At 42.4% G+C, this 22780-nt stretch overlaps 2 protein-coding genes across 7 annotated transcripts in view; one reads left to right on the forward strand and one right to left on the reverse strand.

Annotated features, from left to right (window-relative positions):
* LOC136942520 (NACHT, LRR and PYD domains-containing protein 3-like) overlaps window positions 1–22780 on the forward strand; it is a 303339-nt gene that overhangs the window by 73960 nt on the left and 206599 nt on the right. The gene's annotated exons all lie outside the window — the stretch shown is intronic.
* LOC136944945 (NACHT, LRR and PYD domains-containing protein 3-like) lies at window positions 622–4240 on the reverse strand. Its single transcript, XM_067238911.1, has 5 exons — window positions 3982–4240; window positions 3410–3553; window positions 1041–2853; window positions 738–905; window positions 622–643 (listed from the first exon to the last, which is right to left on the reverse strand). Exons 1-5 carry the CDS (start codon window positions 4238–4240, stop codon window positions 622–624), a joined length of 2406 nt encoding a protein of 801 aa, XP_067095012.1.

Raw genomic sequence — 22780 nt, forward strand, 5'->3', positions numbered from 1 at the left:
GCTTTGGATAAAAGCGTCTGCTAAATGAATAAATGTAAATGTAAGAGATAAGAGTGCAATGGACAGCTTGGACAGCCATCTAACTAGACAACATTCCTAATAATGTTGAATACTCAAATTATCTAAACTACAGACCATAGCATTACACATATCAAAACAGAACAGAACTAAAACCGGGCTATAAGCCGCTTCAAAATATAAGCCGTACAACCACAATAAAACTGTAAAATCGGGGTACAAGCCGTGGCTTTATTTCCGAAAAGTACGGTACTTTAAAAGTGATAATTTTTTGTTCAAATACACAGTTACAGATCAAACTTTTTACCTAGTCAAACCCTACTACTTGTGTGTTTTGTGTGGTCTGGTCTTGACCGGTATTGCCCTGCCTTAGTCTTGGACTTGACTCGGTATCGCCCAGTCTTGGTCTTAGTCTTGACCCGGTCTCGACCCCTCAAAGTCTTGGTCTTGTCTCGGTCTCGATACACCTTGGTCTGGGTTTAGGTGGTCTTCACTACAACACTGTCCCCTGGTCCTGACCTCCTGCCTGGCCTGATTCCGAACCTGCCTGCTGCCCTGTACCTTAATGACTTGTGGATTACGACCCTTGACTGCCCTGACTATTCATTGGCCGGACCCCTTGTACCTTTAATAGACCACAAACTTACAAACAGTGTGTGATTCAGTGCGTGGTGTGAGATTATAACTATAGTTGTGTCATGTTGAACATGAATACAGACCTCAGTGTCTCAAGCTTGCAGAGTCGATTCCCCAGTCCAGCAGAGAGCAGCTTCATGCCTGAATTCCCCAGGTTGTTGTTACTCAAGTCCAGCTGTGTCAGATCTGAGGAGGGGAGAGCTGAGGCCAGCGCTTCACAGCACCCTTCTGAGAGGTTACAGTCATTCAGCCTACATGACATAAGGAGAACATGAGACATCATCAGAGTCATAGTTTGTATTATAGGATCATATGATAATCAAACACTATCACAATATGTGCTGTTGTAATATTATAATTTAAAAAATCAAATGCCTTATACATACAGAGCAGTTTTGGAGTCTTTGACCACTGGCAGGAGCCTCAGAAGACCTTCCTCTGATCTGGAGTATATCTTCAGGTCAAACACGTCCATCTTCTCTTCTGAAGTCAGCAACACAAAGACCAGAGCTGACCACTGTGTAGATGAGAGCTTATTCTCACTGGAGGGACTTCCTGAGCTCAGGTAGTGTTGGATCTCCTCCACTAGAGAATGGTCATTCAGTTCATTCAGACAGTGGAACAGATTCATGCATCTTTCTGGAGAGGGATCCTCGCTGATTTTCTCCTTGATGTACTTGATTGTTTTCTCATGGCTCTGTGTATTGTTTCTTGTCTGAGTCAGTAGACCTGTTAAGCGAGTCTGATTGGACTCCATTGAGAGGCCCAGGAGGAAGCGGAGGAAGAGGTCCAGGTGTCCTTTCTCACTTTCTAAGGTCCTGTCCACAGCACTCTTGTAGAATCTGACAGCCGGTTGGAGGAAGGGTATTCTCTTGTAAAATTGTTTTTCCATTACATTCACATGGTCTTTAATGAATGACAGAAACACATGCAGAGCAGCAAAAAGCTCCTGGATGGTCAGATGGACAAAGCAGTACACCTTCTCCTCACCACCCCATTTATCTTCTGAAAAGATTTCAGTGCACATCCCAGAGCAGTTTGCAGCTCCTTCAACATCAATGCCACACTTCTTCAGGTCTGCCTCGCTGAAAATCAGGTTGCCATTTTCCAGTTGTGTGAAAGCCAGTTTCCCCAGTGATCGAATCATCTTAATGTTATTTTTGTCCCAGGGTGCATCAGTCTCCTCTTTCCTGTTGTACTTCACGTTCATCTTTCTGACTTGGTCAACCAGGAAGTGTATGTAAACTTGAGTCAGATTCCTGGGCATCTCTTTTTCTCCACAGGTCTTTAAAACTGTTGCAATAATGAAAGCGACGACTGGAATATGGCACATGATGTAGAGGATCCTTGATGTCTTTATGTGTGAGATGATTCTCCTGGCCAAGATCTCATCACTGCATCTCTTCATGATGTACTCATCCTTCTGATCATCATTGAACCCTCGTACCTCCGTCACCAGGTCAACACACTCAGAAGGGATCTGATTGGCTGCAACAGGTCGGGACGTTATCCAGAGGAGAGCAGAAGGAAGCAGATCTTTCATGATCAGGTTTGTCAGCAGCACATCTATGGTCTTTGGCTCTGTGACATCTTCACAGCTCTCGTACTTCTTGTAGTTGAGGGGCATCTGGAACTCATCAAGACCATCCAAGATAAACAGAACTTTCAATTCTGTCTTGTTTTCTTGTCCCCTTGTGAAAATGGCGGCAATAAACTCTTTCTCCATTTCTTTGAAGCATTTTTGAATGACACCAATCAAGGTGTGCTTCTCTTGCTTCAACAAATTCAGCTGTCGAAAAGGCAGTGGGAAAATGAAATCAATGTCTTGGTTTTGTTTTTTGTTTGCCCAGTCCAGAGTGAACTTCTGTGAAGAAAACGTTTTGCCGATGCCAGCGATTCCCTTGGTCAGAACTCTTCTGACGATTTTGTCTTGTTCATCTGGGGATTTGAAGATGTTGTTGAATTTGACTTTTTTCTCTGACCCTCTAATCTTCCTGTATTCTCCCTCAATCTGTCGCACTTCATGTTGGTCATTGACCTCTCCACCTCCAGCCTCTGTGATGTAGAGCTCTGTGTAGATACTGTCCAGGGAGATTTTCTCGCCATGCTGTTTCATCCCATCAACTATTTCTTCATACTTAGATTTGAGTAGTCTTTGATGTTTGCGTTTCTTGAATTTGAAAATTACTGTATATTCATCTACAGATAAAAAAACATACACATGTGAACTCAACTGTTTAAACATTTTACATTAATTCATATCATTCAAATACAATTAAGATATCCCAATTTGAAAGTGATTTAAGAGCCTTATATCATAGCCTCTTCATTACAAGATTAATTTGGGAAAGGTTCATTCATTTTTTGTATGGTGTCTTTATGATTGATGATGATTGTAATTATTATTCATGTAATGCACTTTATTCTATCCATCACATTCAGTTCTCTACCTTCTACATTATCTACAGAAAAGTTACCAGTACAGTAAAATGAGCCTACTATTTTATCATGATCATTATTTATGTACCATGACAGTCTATTTTATTATGATCATTTTTTATGTACCATGACAGTCTATTTCATCACGATCATTTCTTGTGTACCATGACAGTCTATTTCATCATGATCATTTCTTGTGTACCATGACAGTCCATTTTATCATGATCATGTCTTATGTACCATGACAGTCTATTTTATCATGATCATTTCTTATGTACCATGACAGTCTATTTCATCATGATCATTTCTTATGTACCATGACAGTCTATTTGCTCTGAGGGGTTTCCACCAGGAGCAGCAGCATGGCCTCCAGTCTCAGTCGTGTTGGAGGAACCCTGGACTTTCTGAGGAAGACAGGAAGTTGAACTGTTCCCACCAGCCTCCTCAGCACCACTGACACCTGTGAGGAGAGGGAAGACAGGAAGAGTCAGGGCTGTCTCATCCTCTCAGGTGTTACACTCGGTGGAGCTGTGGGTGACATGTAAGGATCATGTCCTGTATCTGAGCTGGGTTTCCTGTCCTGTGTGGACTGGGGTTGGTGTTAGCATGCTGGACTACCACCAATATAATGTCACCTTGTTTAGTTAAGAGAAGGGTGTCAGTTGTCCTTACAGTGTCTGCAGTCCTAAGTGATAGATACACATGCAGAATAACACTGCAGACACAAAGAAGGGCGACATCTCCTCTACACTGCATTTCTGGCAGTGAATACAACATATTTCTAGATATAATGTATACCAACTTATGACATTGCAGCATGCATTATCACTGCATTGTTGTTTTTATTTCCAATTTGGGATAAAATAATAATACCCATAAAACACTTACTCATCAGCCACTCAGCAAGATTATTCTGATCCATCTTTCCCAGGATCTCCACAGTGATCTTCAGAGCTCCTTCAAGTCTGTATGTCTCCACCATCCTATCCACTATGTCTGTTCTCGCAGCTTTCTCCAACCTGCTCTTTGGGATGGGATCAAACCCATCCAGAACTTTCTTCTTCAGGAACCACTGAAACGTCTTCAGATCGTCTTCCCCGAGCTTCTCCAGAGTTCCCAACAGGTGTTCTTCATTACTTGTGGCCATTGTAGATCACTGGAGAGAGTGGATCATGTACTGCTTAGTAGAAGTAAACAAAAGTACAAAAATGGCAAACAGAGTTTGACTGACAATAGTTGTTCCTTTTGTGAAGATTTTGAGAATCAATTGCTATCAAATAGTTAACCACTTTGACATCTACAAAGGAAGTAAAACAATGACTTTCCTCTCGTAAAGTAATAAAAGACCCAGTCACTGCCTGTGCACCTTCCTGATTCTCACACAGCCTAAGGTTAATGACCGCTAATGACCAAGATTCTAATTCAACATTCATATGCAACTAATTAATAATTAAATTAATGTAATTAAATTAATAGCAAAATCTGCTATCACATTTCTAAATAAGACTGTTAAAATATCCATCTATCCTAGCTATATCCATCTGGCCATAGCCGTCACAGAAGTATTGTCACATGGACGTTACATAAGTTATACCAAAACAGTTTATTTTGTAGTCTTGTGTGTTTTAAGTTCTTATTATAATTTTGGGGATATATTTATTTTTTATAATGAAACTAATATGCAACTGTTCTAAACACTAAACATTGTTTTAACAAAACGGAAATGCAAAACTTTCTAACTTCCCCAACCTAGCATGGGTAAATCCACAAATCATAAGGGTGATTAAGACCTCACAGGAGCTCATTTCTAGGTCAAGACACCAATGTTTCTAAAGCCCTTCTGATATTGTTATAATTATAAATCCTTAACTAACCTTCTCCACCCTTCTTAACCCACCTCCCCCACCCCCCCCCCCCTCCACCCTGACAGCAGACAACTTCTCCTCCTTCTTTGAGAAAAAAGTTGCTGGCATTAACAGTCGGTTCCCTGAACCCACCTTTCCTACCCACTCACCCTCTATGACTGACCCAACTATGTCTATACTCTTTCTCTCCCCTGTTAGAGGCAGAGATCTCTGAACTCATTCTCTCTCATCGCCCCACCTCCTGTCCCCTTGATCCAGTCCCCTCCCCTCTCTTTCAAACCATCTCTCCCTCCATCATAACTTTTCTTCTCCATGTCCTTAACTTTTCTCTTACTTCCGGTACTTCTTTTCAAAAACAATTGAACGCGCTGTATCTAACCAACTGTCAAACTTTCTCTCTCAGAACAACCTGCTCGACCCCAACCAATCGGGCTTCAAGACTGTCCACTCCACAGAAACCGCCTCCTGTCAGTCACCACTGCCCTCCAGTCTGCCAGAGCGGCTTCCAGGTCATCCGTTATCATTCAGCATTTGATACGGTGAACCATCAAATCCTGCTGGCCAGACTTTCTGAGATGGGCATCACTGGCACTGCACTTCAGTGGATCTCATCCTACCTGTCGGGAAGATCCTACCAGGTCTCCTGGGGAGGCAAAGTGTCAGGCCCCCGCCAGCTCTCCACTGGTGTCCCACAGGGCTCCGTCCTTGGACCCCTCCTCTTCTCCCTGTACACCACCTCTCTTGGACCAATCATCACCTCCCATGGCTTCTCCTACCACTGCTACGCTGACGACACGCAGCTGTACCTGTCGTTCCCCCCGACTGATCCGGGGATCTCAGCTAGAATCGAGGCCTGCCTCACAGACATCTCCACCTGGATGACCAAGCACCACCTCCAGCTGAACCTCGCCAAAACAGAACTCCTCATCATCCCGGCCAAACCCTCCATCTCCCACGATCTTTCAATCACCCTGGGATCTGCGACGTTGACCCATTCATCCTCTGCCAGGAACCTCGGGGAACCATGACAAGCTCTCCCTGACAGCCCACATTGCTGCGGTCTCCCGGTCGTGTAGATTCACCCTGTACAACATCCGGAAGATCAGGAGATACCTGTCTGAGCATTCCACCCAGCTGCTACTTGTCCTCTCAAAGTTGGACTACTGCAACTGGCTGCTCGCCGGTCTCACAGCATGCGCAACACGCCCTCTCCAGAGGATTCAGAACGCAGCAGCCCGCCTGGTCTTCAATCTACCCAGACGCTCCCATGTTACCCCGCTCCTCATCTCCCTCCACTGGCTTCCCATCACGGCCCGTATCAGATTCAAGACCCTGGTACTGACCTTCCGAGCGGTGAACGGGACTGCACCCGACTACATCAAGTCTATGCTCCAGCCTTACACCCCCACCCGCCACCACGGTCTTCTGACAACTGTCTGGTGGTCCCACTGCTCAAGACCGCCCGGTCCCAACACAAGCTCTTCTCCTGTCTGCCTCAAGACGCACTTGTTCCGGGAGTACAACGGCACTTAGGAATGCTTGGCTGGACCTGATGTTTTCTCCAGGATCACAATGACTCTTATTGAGAGACTTGTTGCTCTTGTTGGTTAGTTGTAACTGACTTAAAACTATTGTACTTGCTGTGTAATATATTTTTGTTGCTTGCTTTTTTTAATGCAGGTACACCCGTTGCACTTTTTCAAGGTTCATGTTGTTTAATTGTATCTTGTTTAACTACATGCTCTTATGTTTCTTCCCTTTGAGACTTATTTAGTTTTCACAATGTATGCTTCATGTTTTGGTTACCCGCAATGTTTGGGGCTATCTCGTTGTTATGATCAGTGACCTATGCACTTTAGTAAAGCTCTCTTTTGGAAGTCACTTTGGATAAAAGCGTCTGCTAAATGCATAAATGTAAATGTAAACTAACAAACATTAATAGTAACATTAAGAAAGGTTTAGGAAATATGGTTTATATTTCTATTTTCGGTAACACTTTATTTGAAGGGGTGTGAATAAGAGTGACATGACACTGTCATGGCACTGTCATAACCATGACATGACACATGAAAGGATGTTTATGAATGTTGTCATTAAGCGTCATTCGGTTAATTATGTCATTTCTTATGCAAGGTTGACATTGTTTGTGATGTCTTTGTTATGACAACTTGACATTAGCTGAGACAACATCACCTGTCAATGTCTTTGTCATGACAACTTGACATTAACTGAGACAAAATAACCTGTCAATGTCTTTGTCATGACAACTTGACATTAACTGAGACAAAATAACTTGTCACTGTCTTTGTTATGACATCTTGACATTAAGTGAAACAAAATAACCTCTCATAAACATATCATAGTAGGCCTAATTATCAAACTTGAAGAACATATTTAGCTTTATGTGAGGTTGTCTTGCTGTTGCCTCTCTAGTGCACCTGTTGTCACTTTCATTTGCACCAAAACAGGTGATATTGATTCATAATTGCTTATGCTTCCTAGCTGGACAGATTGATATCCCTGAAGTTTAAATGGCGTGGTGTGATATTGTGGTGATTACGTGTTTCTATACATTTTAGGAGCAGTGTATTTAGCTTTATGTGTTAGCATTAAATACTACTGTCATATGTGATTGGTTTTGACAATGGCTGTCATGAGACCATTATAATTGTGTCATTAATATTTTCCTTGACCTCAAGTACAGTGGTAACATTTTCACTTGTCATAAAGATATCATTAAGTGTTATTACACTGTCAAATGCTTTTATAACTGTGTCATGAACATTTTCTTTGACCTCAACTACAGTGGTACAATCTTTTATTATATTTGCACAACATTCCCAGGATGTACATTTTGTACTATGAAAAAATATACATATTAACTCTTACTCAAACAGAGGGTTCCAACATATTCTCTGCTGGTACATTTTGTAAAAAAAACAACAACCCCAAAACAATCCAGACATAACCTATCAGCTTCTTTTCATACAAATATGAAGCATAGAAGATAGTTAAGTCATGGGCAACTTTAAGGTAAGAAACCATGTGATTAGCAGAAAGTCCTTGTTGTTTTTCAACTCCCTGTTGGCCTCTTCCAGGTATTTAACGCAGTCCTCAAGGTGTTCAATCTTTAGTCGATCCGTCTTGGTTTGTTGTTTTAGTTTGGCCAACTCCAACGCACCTATTTACAAATTGCAAATATCCAGTACCCCTATATTCTGATGTCTCGCTCATTTATCCATTGTATTCATTTGTATAGCCCTTTTCAACAGCAACCTTTTAATCAGCAGTGTCACAGAGGGCTTCACAGATGCCCACAGACCAGCACCTATAACCAACCTAACCCAAACTCACACTCCCTTCACTGTTTCACTAATGGACACACCCCATCACTTAATTATTGTTAACTGCTTTTCTCAGTTTAGTTCAATACATGCATAACTTTGCAACCCCATGTATGCAATGTATAGTTCCACAATGAGTGGGATATGTACCCGAGGAAGATCAAGTATCATCAGAAGTGAATAGTTGTAATGTAAGTGAATAGTTGTGAATAGTTGTAATGTAATTTGCTTAATTGTGCAGCCCTAACCCCTGCACTACACAGTACATATAGCCACTATGTATACTATTCACTACACATACTTGCTATATACTATACACTGCACAGACCTACTATATACTATACACTAAACTACTAATGATATCAGTGAGTGTTCTACCATACAGACTGTGTTGTCAAGGGAGATAAATGATATTGATAAATGACAGTGTCAGGCACTTAAGATGAATGAAAATTACAATGCTGTTTCATAATTCTCTCTTTGATGAGTGTCTTCTTTAAAATATATGTATTTATTTATTTTTTTTGGGGGGGGGGATTGTCTGTTGTATCTGCTCTGGACATGAAATACTTTTGTTTAGCATTTTGTTCATTTACAACCGATTCATGCACTGTCAGTTATAATATATTTCCTTTCAATGGCAATACTAAAGTGGCATACAGCATGTCACTCCAAAGGTATCTAGTACATTTTTGGTCTGTTGTCAGATCAAATGATAACTCTTCAAAACATGCTAGATCTACAAATAGGTTTGAACATTGACCAAGATGGGAGGTAACCTAAAGACTCCTGTAGAATAGACATGGTTCACTTTGTCTGAATAACGATCGGCTACCACAACTTTCATAAGATAAATATCAAAAACATCAATAGTTTTTTCGGCAAAGTGAATGTATAGATTTCACACATATCATAGTCTGGAGTCTGGTAACTTCAGTATTTTGGTCTGTTGACCCACCAGAACGTGAGTCTGAACTACATCTTTGTTGACTGAAGGTCTGAAGGTCAACAGCAGTGCTGTTCAGGTGACTGACCATCATAGTGAATCAGCACAGGAAACAACAAGCACCCAACAGTGCTGTTCACCAAGTCAATTGATTGAGGTGCATGGAGTTCTGTAAATCATTTAATTAAATCTCTGTCAATAAAATAACGTACATTACACTTACTGTATTGTGTCTTCTCTTTATGAGTGCAGGTTGGGAGTGGACATTTCCTGTTGAGAAACAGTTCTCTCATTGAGCTGTGTTACTGAAACTGACATGTAGCTTAAAGAGGAAGAGGGAAACCAACTGGAACAGAGCAGTAGCATAAAGAGGAAGAGGGAAACCAACTGGAACAGAGCAGTAACATAAAGAGGAAGAGGGAACCAACTGAAAGAACACAAGTTGAGACCAGGGTTAAACACTGAGGGATTTGTCCAGTTAGAAAGGTTGACACAATGGGGCTGTCTGAATATAGTTTGTCTTTGGTCTACTCTGTCATTGACACTGGTTTTGGACTCGTGACTTTGCAACCATACTGCCCATTGTATTTATTTTACACTTATATTTTGTCCATTTGAGAGGACATCTTAGGCTTTCCAATGATGTCACAATAGTGAATAACATCAAGAAAAGCAGTTTGGTAAATAAGTTATAGATGCATAACTATAACAGATTAGAAGAAAAAAACATACTTTTTCCTTAAAATATGCTTATGAACCAAACCCAAACACACATGTCATGTAAAATGTAAACCTCTAAAGAGCTTTCTCCTGGGTGTCAGGAGGATACAGATCTTTGCTGAATAACTGAAGCCTGTGTGTCCTGACTCCTGCACAGAACATGCTGCTCAGACACCAGATGTATCATGTCAGGGTGAAGTGTGTTTACTGTATGTGTTTGTGTATGAGGGAGATCTCACACTGTGTACCTGTAGTGTTGCTGAGGCACTACATTACAGTAATACCAGAGGCTGGCAGAATTGACAGCAACTCATGACTTGATTATACATAATTAGGGAACACAATGAAACAATCACCTTCAGATTCACAACAGATACACAGAAGTGACACAATGTTATGAGCAAGTGAGGTATGCTTAACTCATAGTGAACAAAACATAAAGGATCAGTTACACAATGCTCTGAGAATGCTGTGACTTCCTGTTTTAATCTTAACAGTTCTTGCAGTTCTCACCTAAATTACATGTCTCAATACATCACCACTAAGACTACTCACAACATGTTCACAGTAAACAAGGCCTTTATTGTCAAGAACACATTGTGGGCAGGCTTTGATGTGTTTCACCTGACCCACTGATAAAATACAGACTCATGTTAGATGTCTGTATCTGAGTAGCTATAACCAGGGGTCAATCCTGACTAATGTTAGATGCATGTAACCAAATACAGACATGATAGCAGTGTCTGAAGAGGAGTAGGGGCAGGGTGGGCAGGTCTGGAGAGGGATCAAGCAGGCAGGAGAGTGGGGGTCCAGGGCAGGTCTGGACTGGGTGTTTATAGAGGTCTTGGTATAGAACAGGTAACAGCTGTCTTACATAACTAGACCCTAGTCATCTCTGTCCTTACACAGAGCCTCCAGCACCATGAACAGGTCCCACTGGGGTGCTGACGCTCTCTGAGGGGGTCTGAGCCTGTACGTACCAGACAGGAAACGTTTAACCAACAGGTGGCTGAACAGTCGTCCTGGCAACACCTTCATGACAAGCTGAGACGGCTGTCGCATATACCCTGACACTACCCGCAGCCTCCTGTCAAACAGTGATTGTAAAAAGCACCAGAACGTTTTGATCCGGTACCAGACTGGGTCAACGTTTTGTCCTTCACACCACCAAGAGAAAGTTTGCCAGCGTGTCACATGACCCCTCACAGTGGATCACATGACCCCTCACAGTGGATCACATGACCCCTCACAGTGGATCACATGCGTGTGCTCTGTACAGTCTGGATGACAGCCTCAGACAGACCTCTGTATTCTAACAGGTCCCTCTCAGTAGCCAAGCCATGAGAGGACCTCCGATCCCAGGTGGGCTCTTCACCGTGCCTCCGGCTTGGGAGAGCATCCTTCCACTGAGGGAGAGGCCTCGTCCATCCACCCCCAACGGTGGTTCGTCCCCGAGACATCAGGTCTGCTCCTTTGTTGAGCAGGTCTGGGATATGCAGGGCTCTCAGGGAGGTGAGACAAGACAGGTGCTCATGCAGGCACGTAAATATGTCCTTTGAGCCTTCTCATAATACAAATGGACAGATACAAACAGATGGGTTTCAGCAAAACAATGATTGTCCCCAAACTACCTCCTAGTTAAATTACTAAACCATCTGACTGGTTCATGTGTGTGTGTGACCCCGCCCATCTCCCCCTGGCCTCCTCCAGGTAGATGGAGCCCAGGTGCAGGTAGATGGGATGTGTGTCTGAGGCGTCCACCACTAAGTCCAGGGTCCTCTCATAGCCCTCCTGAGCCTTCCTGTGCTCCCCAGTCTGGTAGTGCAGGTGACCGTACAGAGCCACACGTCTGGGTCCTGCAGAGAGGGGAACCATCAGGAGAGAGATTACACATGAACATCTGATTGATTTGGTTAACACATGCGTGGTGTGCTTGCAGGTACTGAATGGACATCTCCCTACAATCTCTGGTGAGTCTAGGTTTACATTTAAATGATTATTATTCATATAAACAACAAAGAGCACATGATGATGTGTCAGTAGATGTTCCTGGTCTGTAGGTTGTTTGAGGCACCTGGAAGCTGTGGTTGAGCGCCTCCCGCAGGCTGAGCTGGGCACTGCTGTACTCTGCCCTCAGCAGCTGCAGCCTGGCCATGGCCCCCCTCTGGACACAGCAGCTCCTGAACCAGAGCCCGCTGAGACATCTGCACACACTCACACACACACACACACTGCACACACACTTACACACACACACACATACAGTACACCGTTACAGTCACCAGACATCATGTCTCTAGTTCTGGTCTGTATGATGTCTGTGCTTTGTTTGTTCACTCCCTTCCTCTCACTCAATCTTTCCATCTGATTGGTCCATTCCGGTCCCCTCCCTGGTCCAATCAACAGCCTCCCCTATCACAACCATCAGCACGACCTTTTGTTGACGATTTGTCATTATCTTGGATTGTTCGGTTCTTCGAAGCTCATCCTGGACTTGCTGTCATAGCAACAGGTCCGTAAGATTAATCCTGCTAGGGAGCAGGTTTATTTTATGTAAACACGAATAGATTGGCTTTACAAGCAGAGGTGATACAGGAAGTCTGTCACAGACATGTCTTGTCCGTTTTTACTACAGGAACCTGTTGCAGAAGGTGCAAGAATAATTAGCAGAATTTAACATGAAACCGAATTAATTGCTCATTGCGTGATAGATAGGCTCCTTAAGCACAGCGCGATATGCTAGCCTATACTTTTTGAGGGTGTCATTTACATAATACATTTGTTGAAACCACATCATATGACATTAAACATGATAAATGAAAATATGAAAGTATGAAAATAAAAAACACATAGGCCTAGCTTACTGTAATAAGCGATAAAACACGTCACTCCTCTACATTTAATTTGGTCTGCTACTTTTTGCCAGCCCTCTTTCTTGGATTTTGCAGACTTTGAGGTGTTCCCTGGCATTCTGATAAAATCTTCAAACTCGGAGTAACCTTCGAGCAAGCTGTTGCTCTGTTGGCTCTGTTGCGGAAAAAACAGGGCGCTCATTTTGGCCACGGTGAGCAGCCATAGACTTATGTGAGCAGCCAATAGCAGCGTTGCTGATCAAGGTTTCTACTATCGATACATACCCCCTTTTAGACCAACGTATAACTCAATCCAGCTATACTAATCATAAACAACAAGTGTGTTCGAAGAACCGAATTAGCCAGATCATGATAAGCAAGATGATTTCATCTTGGATGTGTCATTTGATCTCGGATGTAATAAGCGACGTACGGAGAACGGGCCCCAGGAGAGGGAACTGATCCATGATGTGTAAAGAGCTGTTTGTATAAGGACAGTGTTTTGTGTTGACTTTGAACTTGATAGGAGAATTTCCATATTTTATCTTGTTGTCTTTATGCCTGTACCCTGTATATAGCTTTGTGTTTGGTTGTTTGTTTACACCTTCATACAGTGGGAATCAATTTTACTGACTTATTTTGTATGGCACCATTCTCCAGTTTCCCTGTCAAGATTGTTTCTTGTTGTGTCCATTCCTCTCTCCATCTGAGCCAGTCACCCTCCTCCCACTGTCTCTCTCTCCATCCCTCTCTCCATCTGAGCCAGTCACCCCTCTCCCACTGTCTCTCTCTCCATCCCTCTCTCCATCTGAGCCAGTCACCCCACTCCCACTGTCTCTCTCTCCATCCCTCTCTCCTTCTGAGAGACAGTCACCTCACTCCCACTGTCTCTCTCTCCATCCCTCTCTCCTTCTGAGAGACAGTCACCCCACTCCCACTGTCTCTCTCTCCATCTGAGAGACAGTCACCCCACTGCCACTCTCTCTCTCCATCCCTCTCTCCTTCTGAGAGACAGTCACCCTCCTCCCACTGTCTCTCTCTCCATCCCTCTCTCCTTCTGAGAGACAGTCACCCCACTCCCACTGTCTCTCTCTCCATCCCTCTCTCCATCTGAGAGACAGTCACCCCACTCCCACTGTCTCTCTCTCTATCCCTCTCTCCATCTGAGAGACAGTCACCCTCCTCCCACTGTCTCTCTCTCCATCCCTCTCTCCTTCTGAGAGACAGTCACCCTCCTCCCACTGTCTCTCTCTCCATCCCTCTCTCCTTCTGAGAGACAGTCACCCTCCTCCCACTGTCTCTCTCTCCATCTGAGAGACAGTCACCCCACTGCCACTCTCTCTCTCCATCCCTCTCTCCTTCTGAGGGACAGTCACCCTCCTCCCACTGTCTCTCTCTCCATCCCTCTCTCCTTCTGAGAGACAGTCACCCCACTCCCACTGTCTCTCTCTCCATCCCTCTCTCCATCTGAGAGACAGTCACCCTCCTCCCACTGTCTCTCTCTCCATCCCTCTCTCCTTCTGAGAGACAGTCACCCTCCTCCCACTGTCTCTCTCTCCATCCCTCTCTCCTTCTGAGAGACAGTCACTTCACTCCCACTGTCTCTCTCCATCCCTCTCTCCATCTGAGAGACAGTCACCCCACTCCCACTGTCTCTCTCTCCATCCCTCTCTCCATCTGAGAGACAGTCACCCTCCTCCCACTGTCTCTCTCTCCATCCCTCTCTCCTTCTGAGAGACAGTCACCCTCCTCCCACTGTCTCTCTCTCCATCCCTCTCCTTCTGAGAGACAGTCACTGATACGCAGATTTTCTATACATGTGAGGTTGTCTCTTGCTGTGGTCAAGAGGTCACGGAGCAGGCCTTGGACAATACACATATAGATCAAGGAATGTGCTATGGTCAACTTAGGTTAAGTGCAGAGAATAGTACAAGCAATGATTGATGACCGCATCACCTGTGTGTAGGTTCTTCTGTGCATCAAGTTGTGGAATGATTACCATTTAAGGAGATGTTGTGATGGTAACTATATTTGTACAGTCCAGCCATATATAAAGGACTTCTGAGAGACATGTTTTCTCACTCATGCTGTTACGCACTACTCCCGTTAGGGAGGGGAAGCTACACCCCGCCGCTCAAGAACCCCCAGCAGTCAGAAAAAAAGAGGCATGGAGTCGTGGTGCAAGCAAGGGCACAGACACAATGTCACCGTCAAAATAAGGGCGTTTATTAGCCACGGCGATAGTAGGGAGAAGGGGCTGGACGGGACCAAAGCAAAGAAAACAAAAGACAGCCCACCCTTACCTGTCCTAACTACCAACCAAACAATACTGACTAACTGGCGCTCAAGCAGAACACCCTAACCAAAATACAGGGGGTGGTCCGCCCAGATCTAATCTGATGTGTTTAGACAAGGAAGTTACCCTACGGGTGATGTAAGCCCAGGGCGTCTTGCCTAACACACAAGGTGCTTCCCCTCCTCCCTGGGAAGACAAAAGAAATAAGGTTAACAAAAAAAAGGATTATCAAACAACAGTGAATTACAGTACAACACAAAACAGTTATCAACTAACGGGTCTCTCAGGTTTCCACAACCTTCACAGCCAAACACACCAAGAAGGAGCTCTCCAAAGGACAAAAAGGCCACCTCTCATGACAAGACAAACAGTGATAGATATACAGCTGAGGGGACGACGGGATTGGATAACGGACAACAAGAACCAGCTGGACAACGGGTAACGGGAGTGAGGAGTCGTTGGTTGATGAGTGGTAAAGAGGTCGCCACCTGTAGAGAATGGAAACAGAGCAAAACAAACACGCACACACAAAACACATGACAGGACTGGGGACGTAACAATGCCAACCACTCTGCCTGTTGTGGTGACGTGATCCGAGCAGCTCGACTTAATAAACAAAGTCAAATCTTTTTATTGTGGTGCTTTCGTTGGCCCCTCCTCTGACAGAAAATCATCTAACAGTTGGCGTCACGAACAGGATCTTCAGCTAGAACCCAGGTGAGCAGACTGTGATTAAATGTGTTAACTTCTGCTTACCTGTGGGTACTGGTTGCTGGGATAACGAACCTGGGTCAATTTTAAAGGGGGAAATGATGATTTCTGTACAGGAGAAGGCAGGAGGCACGACTTTGAGCTAGTCGAATGAATTAATAGAAAATTGGAAAACTATATCTTATTTCACTTGATGACTGATAATTGATTGTAATAGGGGAAGGCCTAACAGTTGCTCGGAAAACCGCAGAAACAGATACAGGACACAGACCGTGAGCAAGGGCTAGACCGCTTGGCTTCTGATTGGTTAAATAGTTTTGTATCTGCGCAGGTCATATGATGCGGTGAAAGGCCGTTGTGTTAGATGATGTGTCATGGTAAGACGTATGGACCGTAAAATCCTCTAACAAAACTTGGTTAGAAGGTCAGTAATTTAAGGGCAGGATTCCCGGTACTGTAAAGTCCGTTAACAAGTCTCGTTGCTGGTGTAACGATATAAAAACTTAGGTTGATGGTTGTAGATGCGCACGTGATTAGTAAAACGTTGAAAGACACGTTGAATTGAAGTGTAAGACTCGAGCAATGTTTCCCAAGGACTAAAAATGTATTATGATAAATTACAGTCATGTGCCAAATTTCTGAGTATAAGAATATCTGCTTAAAAGATAATTAAATATTAGATATAAATAAATAATTTAAAGTGAGATAAAAGACTTGACTCTGGATATAAGTATACTAACCTTGTTTTATAAAAGTGCATGTAAACATGGGGTGCCAATCCAGTAAGACAAATATGCCACTGGTAGTTAAATTTAAGACTGAAAAAGATCTACCACGGAAAGAGCGTAAGGCTATGTCAAAAATGTTAAAGACCAATCCACATTTGAAGCAAGTTCCGAATAAGAGTTTAGTAGAAATGTCCCCGAGAGAATGGATGCTCGCTAAAGTCGGATTATTTTACGTGGAACCCTATTTAACTAATCTGTATGAATGGACAGACGGACAAATACCGCTTGAGGGCACATTTGATAGACACCAGTTGCAGATTTTGGTTGATACTGGAGCCACCATTTCCTGCTTAAGGAAAACAGATATTGATTGTCCCCTGAGTAAAAATACTGTCCAGTCCGTCGGCATCAGTGGTAAGCCTCAGATAGACCCTATGTCACTTCCATTACATGGTGATGAAACATTACATGATGATTATAAATTACAACATTCTTTCATAGTTAGCGCAACTTCTCCAATGGCATTATTGGGAAGAGACTTATTGAGTAAATTGAATGCAACCATCTTATGTTCGCAGGATGGGATCGAGGTCCACATACCCCCGAATAATGCTTATCAGCTTTTCTCTGGTTGTGTTGAGACATACCATATAGCTAAGTCTAGTTTAGAAGACGTTGAGTTTGTGAAAACTTTATCTACCATTAGTGGTATTAAGAAATTGGCCTCTTGTAATGTTGCTGCAGCGGCTAGGATTGTTAATCTGAAATCAGTTGACGTTCCTTTTTCAGATAAACTTATAGATCCAGACACCTTACAGGAAGTGCCAAGGAACATATTTATCTCACCACATGGGATTCTGTTATTATGGAAGACTACTTCTGATAACATTGAGACCTTTGTGTGTGCAGTAAGGAATGATTTTTCGGATGTCCCGCATTTGGTTGATTCTTTTAATCATTATTTATTGAAGTCCCCTGATCATGAGGAGACTCATAAAAGTTGTGTCATCTGGACGTATGGCTTAGAACCTACTCACTTTTTTATTAAAGACGTACAAACTGATGTGAAACCACAGATTCGTAATGATGGTAATATTAAGATATCATTATGTGCACCATCTGTGTTGCGTGAGGTGCCTTCTACTCTATGGGCACTACATGCAAACCATGTGGGATTGTTGGATGTACCACCTTATGAAGCTAAGGTTAACATGAGTAAATATCCGGTTTACATTAAACAATATCCTTTATCCAAAGAAAAAGAAGAGGGGATTAAACCTGTTATTGACAGTTTATTACAGCAAGGCGTTATATGTAAAGCCCAGTCCCCAAATAACACTCCTATTAATCCCATATTGAAACCAGGTACTAACAAGTATCGCTTTACACAAGATTTAAGGAAGATTAATGAAGCAGTCATACCTATTTCACCTATAGTACCTGACATTAATTTAATACTAACAGCATTACCAGCTGACTCTAAATGGTACACAGTTGTTGATCTCTCATCAGCATATTTCTCAATCCCTATTCATAAAAACACTCAACCGTTATTTGCATTCACATTTCAACAACAACAATATATTTGGACACGCCTTCCAATGGGTTATGTTGATTCAGCAGCTGTCTATAGTGCAATGGTTAATAGGCATCTGGCACAATTATCACTCCCATGTAACTCGACCTTATTGCAATATGTGGACGACATTCTGGTGGCGGCCAGAAATGAGACAGAATGTGTCTCAGATTCGATAGCCCTGCTCAAACATTTGGCAGCAGGTGGACACCGGGCCTCACTTGCTAAACTTCAATTCTGTCAAGAATCGGTGAACTATCTGGGATATATTTTAAAGGATGACTGTCTATCTCTGTCATAGGAAAGAGTGAACAGCATTAAGGACATTGTACGACCAAGGAACAAAACTGAGATGTTGTCTTTCCTAGGATTGGTGAACTATTGCAGAAATTGGATTGCTGAATATGCAGTTCATGATGCAGAACTATGCAAATCCACCCTCAAAGACTCTCCAGAGGTCATTCAGTGGAATGAGGAAATGAAACATGCTTTTCGTCACATCAAGTATCTTTTGTGTACTGCACCTGCACTGGGATTACCCGACTACAAACTGACTTTTCACTTATACGTTGCAGATAATGGTGAAGTAGTTTCAGCCGTTCTGGGACAGGAACATGGAAATGGAGTTAGGCCAGTAGCCTATTACGGTAAAATGTTGCCATTAATAGTTAAAGGCATGGTTCCCTGTTTAAGAGCTGTTGCATCCGCTGCTTTGATGGTGGAAAAGGCACAAACTATAGTTCTTGGACATCCCATGATATTACACACTTCACATACCGTGAACATTATCTTAGTGAATATTACTACACAACATATGACAAGCCAAAGACGTAGCAACTACGAACACATTTTGACAGGAACTAAAAATTTGACTATTTCCACGGCCACACACACTAATCCAGCTGTGCATTTAAAAGCTTTATTGCATGGAACAGAGTTAGATGATGTAGTTCCTCATGATTGCATGGATATCATCAATTCGGCATCCAGTGTAAGGACAGACTTACAACAAACAGCTTTGGAACATAGTGATTTTACTTTATTTTGTGATGGTTCATCAATGCGCCCAGATGATAAAACTATTCTTTCAGGATGTTCCATAGTGGATAATTTTGGAAATTGTATCGAAGCACATAGATTACCTGTGTCTTCTGCACAAGCTGCCGAAATAGTAGCGTTAACTAGATCTTGTATATACGCCAAAGATAGATCAGTTACCATATATACAGACTCCAAATATGCATTTTCAGTGGCCCATGATTTCAGTAAGATTTGGGAGAATAGAGGTTTTGTAACTACTGCAGGTAGGCCCATACAGCACGCAGATTTAGTAAGAGGATTATTAGATGCTATGATGTTACCAACTAACATTGCTATAGTAAAATGTGCGGGTCATTCAAAGGCAGATTCTGATATTGCAAAAGGTAATAACTTGGCCGACAAACATGCAAAGGAAGCAGCGTTAAATGCTTCCTTCCCACCATGGATGAATCACTCTTTCGTGAATATTCAAATTTCAGAGCCTCCGTTTACTATTGATGACTTAATATCGTTTCAGAATCAGGCAACGCAATCTGAAGTTCAACTTTGGGAGAAGAAAGGATGCGTGAAGCGCGATGATGGTTTATGGAAAAATGTGGATGACAGAATAGCATTACCAAAAATAGTGTATGAATCCTTAATATCCTATGTACATGACGTTACTCATGTAGGGTATAAAAGCATCATGCACTATATTTCACAATTGTTCTTCACAATTGGATTGGAACAACAAGTTAGAGATTTTGTTAAGAGATGCTTAATCTGCGCTCGTTGTAATCCACATGTCAATCCAGCTAAAAGAGATCATTTGCCAAAACCTGAAGGTCCTTTCCAACAATTACAGATAGATTTCACTCACATGCCCAAGTGCAGAGGATTTTTGTATCTTCTAGTGATAGTGGATCGATTTTCAAAATGGCCAGAAGCCTTCGCAACAAGGAAAGAAAACGCTCAAACAGTAGTCAAGTGTTTGATGGAACATGTTATTCCTCGCTTTGGGATACCAAATGGAATAGATTCTGACAATGGCACTCCTTTCACGTCTAGAGTAACTAAACAATTGGCAGCTGCATTGGGGATTAATTGGACATTTCATATTCCTTATAACCCTCAAAGCTCAGCACAAGTGGAAAGAACGAATAGGACCATTAAAGAAAAATTGGTGAAACTACATCAGACTAAACAGACGACTTGGATAGACGCCCTTCCACAGGTGCTTCTATCAATCAGAGCTATGGCTAATTCAGGTACAGGATTGGCCCCCCATGAAGTTTTAATGGCTAGACCTTTTCCTTTAGGTGTGCTGATGGACAAGACACCAGCGAATGATTTAACTTTGTTGCAGGAGACTCAACAAAATTATGTGAAGCAGTTATGGTCTTTGTGTCTGACAATAATCAACATGTAACAAATTCTCTTCCCGTTCCAGGTGAGCAGAGTATTCATAGTTTTAAGCCAGGTGATTATGTTTTAGTACGCAGTTTAAAAACATTGGTACAGCAAGATCAGCCAAGATTTGGACCTCCAACTCAGGTTCTTTTGGTAACCAGAACAGCTGTTAAGGTTAAAGGTCAACCACAATGGATCCATGCGTCACGACTACGACAAGCACCTCCTATAGCAGATGCGATATAGGACTTATGGAATGATGCAGACAGAACATCAAAGGATGGGTAATATTTCTCACCTCAGCATAAATATTTCATTATCTTGAGTGTGGATATGGTGTTGTTTTTCTCTTTCTGTTTCATGATATATAGAAGTGGAGATATTGGCGGTAATACCGAGCAGTGAGCACCACAAAACCAGAAAAAAGGATGGGGGAGACTCCACAGAGAATTCGGATCAAGTTCGTGGTCATGCGGAGCATCATCTTCATACTAGCGTTGATCACGGTCAATTATGCGGTCATGCTCGAACACCCAACTAATTCGGATGATGATTCATGGGATGATACCAAGGCAAGGATAGTGGTTCAAAAAGAATTAACTGAACATTCTAACTCTGATCAGCATGTTCATACACATGTGCGTCGTAACGTTCCAACACCTACAAGTATTCTTGGAGTGGAAGTACAGAATCATATTCCTATGAATGAATCAGATATGATTTGTTTAATTTATCCATTGATGACAACAGGAAGAAAACCATTCTATGTTCAGAAAGTGGAATATCTTATCATGACGGAAACAGCGCTAGCAATCAAGGCAGAATACGAATCACTTGACGGTGAAGAAGTGTTAATACTAAGTCAAGCACTTATGTTCACCGAGCCCAGCACAGTTACTGTTGAGTACTGTAATGCATTCTGGAAGAAGCTCACTCCTAAGTTTCTAGTTCAGAGAGATTTGGATGCTTATGATAATATTCAACCGATATTTATTAAAGCTACACGAATGAAGGCACCTCTAACTTGTCTAAGTTATAAACAAGGCGTTAAAACAGTGCATAAGATGGGTTTTACTCAGGGTTGTCCAGATAAGAGGATCTTCCTGGGAACACTTCATCCGTGGCCTGCTACTGATCTTATGATTTGGCTTTGTGATAACAACCTTTACACTTATCTTCCACTTTATTGGAAAGGTAGATGTGCTCCTTATTGGATACCACCTAGTACTGTATTTGGGAGAGTTCCAATTCCCACATCATGGCCAGAAAGTTCACCTAATGATCTATCTGGAACCTTTAAGGAAAATGATGAAGTAAAATATACCGATGAGGATATGCCAGTCAATAAGGATCATCCTTTTGTATCTAATCTATGGTACAACGCTCTTAAAGGTAGGGTTCGAAAACTAACACCTAATTCTTGCTATGCATGCTCCATGCTACCTCAATCAACAGAAGAATTGTTTCCCTATTGGACAGTTCCACTTCAAGGTCCTGAAGGATTACCATCCATGTGCCTTCTTGCTTATCAGTAGGTATTGCAAAAGCATCCTTTGTTAGGTGATCAACCTAATTCAAAGATTCCATTACGACCAATTATAATGCTGAATAACATCTACGTAGCCAAATCTAGTAACATGGTAGTCAAAGCCAAAGGATTATTGAATATGATGTCACAGTATATAATCTATACAAATATTTCCATAAATCAGGGAAATGAGCCGGAGTTACAGAATTCTCATGCTACTATATTCTCTGTACCTGAGGATTTGCCGTCATTGGTAGGATGTACAATATTCTACAAGAAACATATGGTTTCCGTGCCTAATGATTTATCTGTAGTTCCTACTAAAGTATCAGCTAATATCAACTCGTCCTCAAGTTATGAAGTTTGCCTTAGAGGAGTAGAGAAGGATTCTTTTGGAGCAAAAGAAGTAGGTTTCTTGCGAATCGCTCAGTGTCAGAGCATTTTTGAGTATCCGGGATTAGGATATCACGTTACATCAATGGGAACTACGCCCACCCCAGGTTTTAATTGGTGTTGTGGCGATAATGTATGGACAAGTCTACCACCATTATTCAGAGGACTTTGTGGAGTAAGTACGTTGAACGATCTATTATATGTAGTCGAACCTATTGAATTCATGACCCATCATCGTACTGGTTCAAGACCTAAGCGTTCCAATACGGAAACTATGGGTTATGTACATTTGCAAAAC

This window comes from Osmerus mordax, chromosome 1, assembly GCF_038355195.1.
Source record: "Osmerus mordax isolate fOsmMor3 chromosome 1, fOsmMor3.pri, whole genome shotgun sequence".
Classification (NCBI taxonomy): Eukaryota; Metazoa; Chordata; class Actinopteri; order Osmeriformes; family Osmeridae; genus Osmerus; species Osmerus mordax.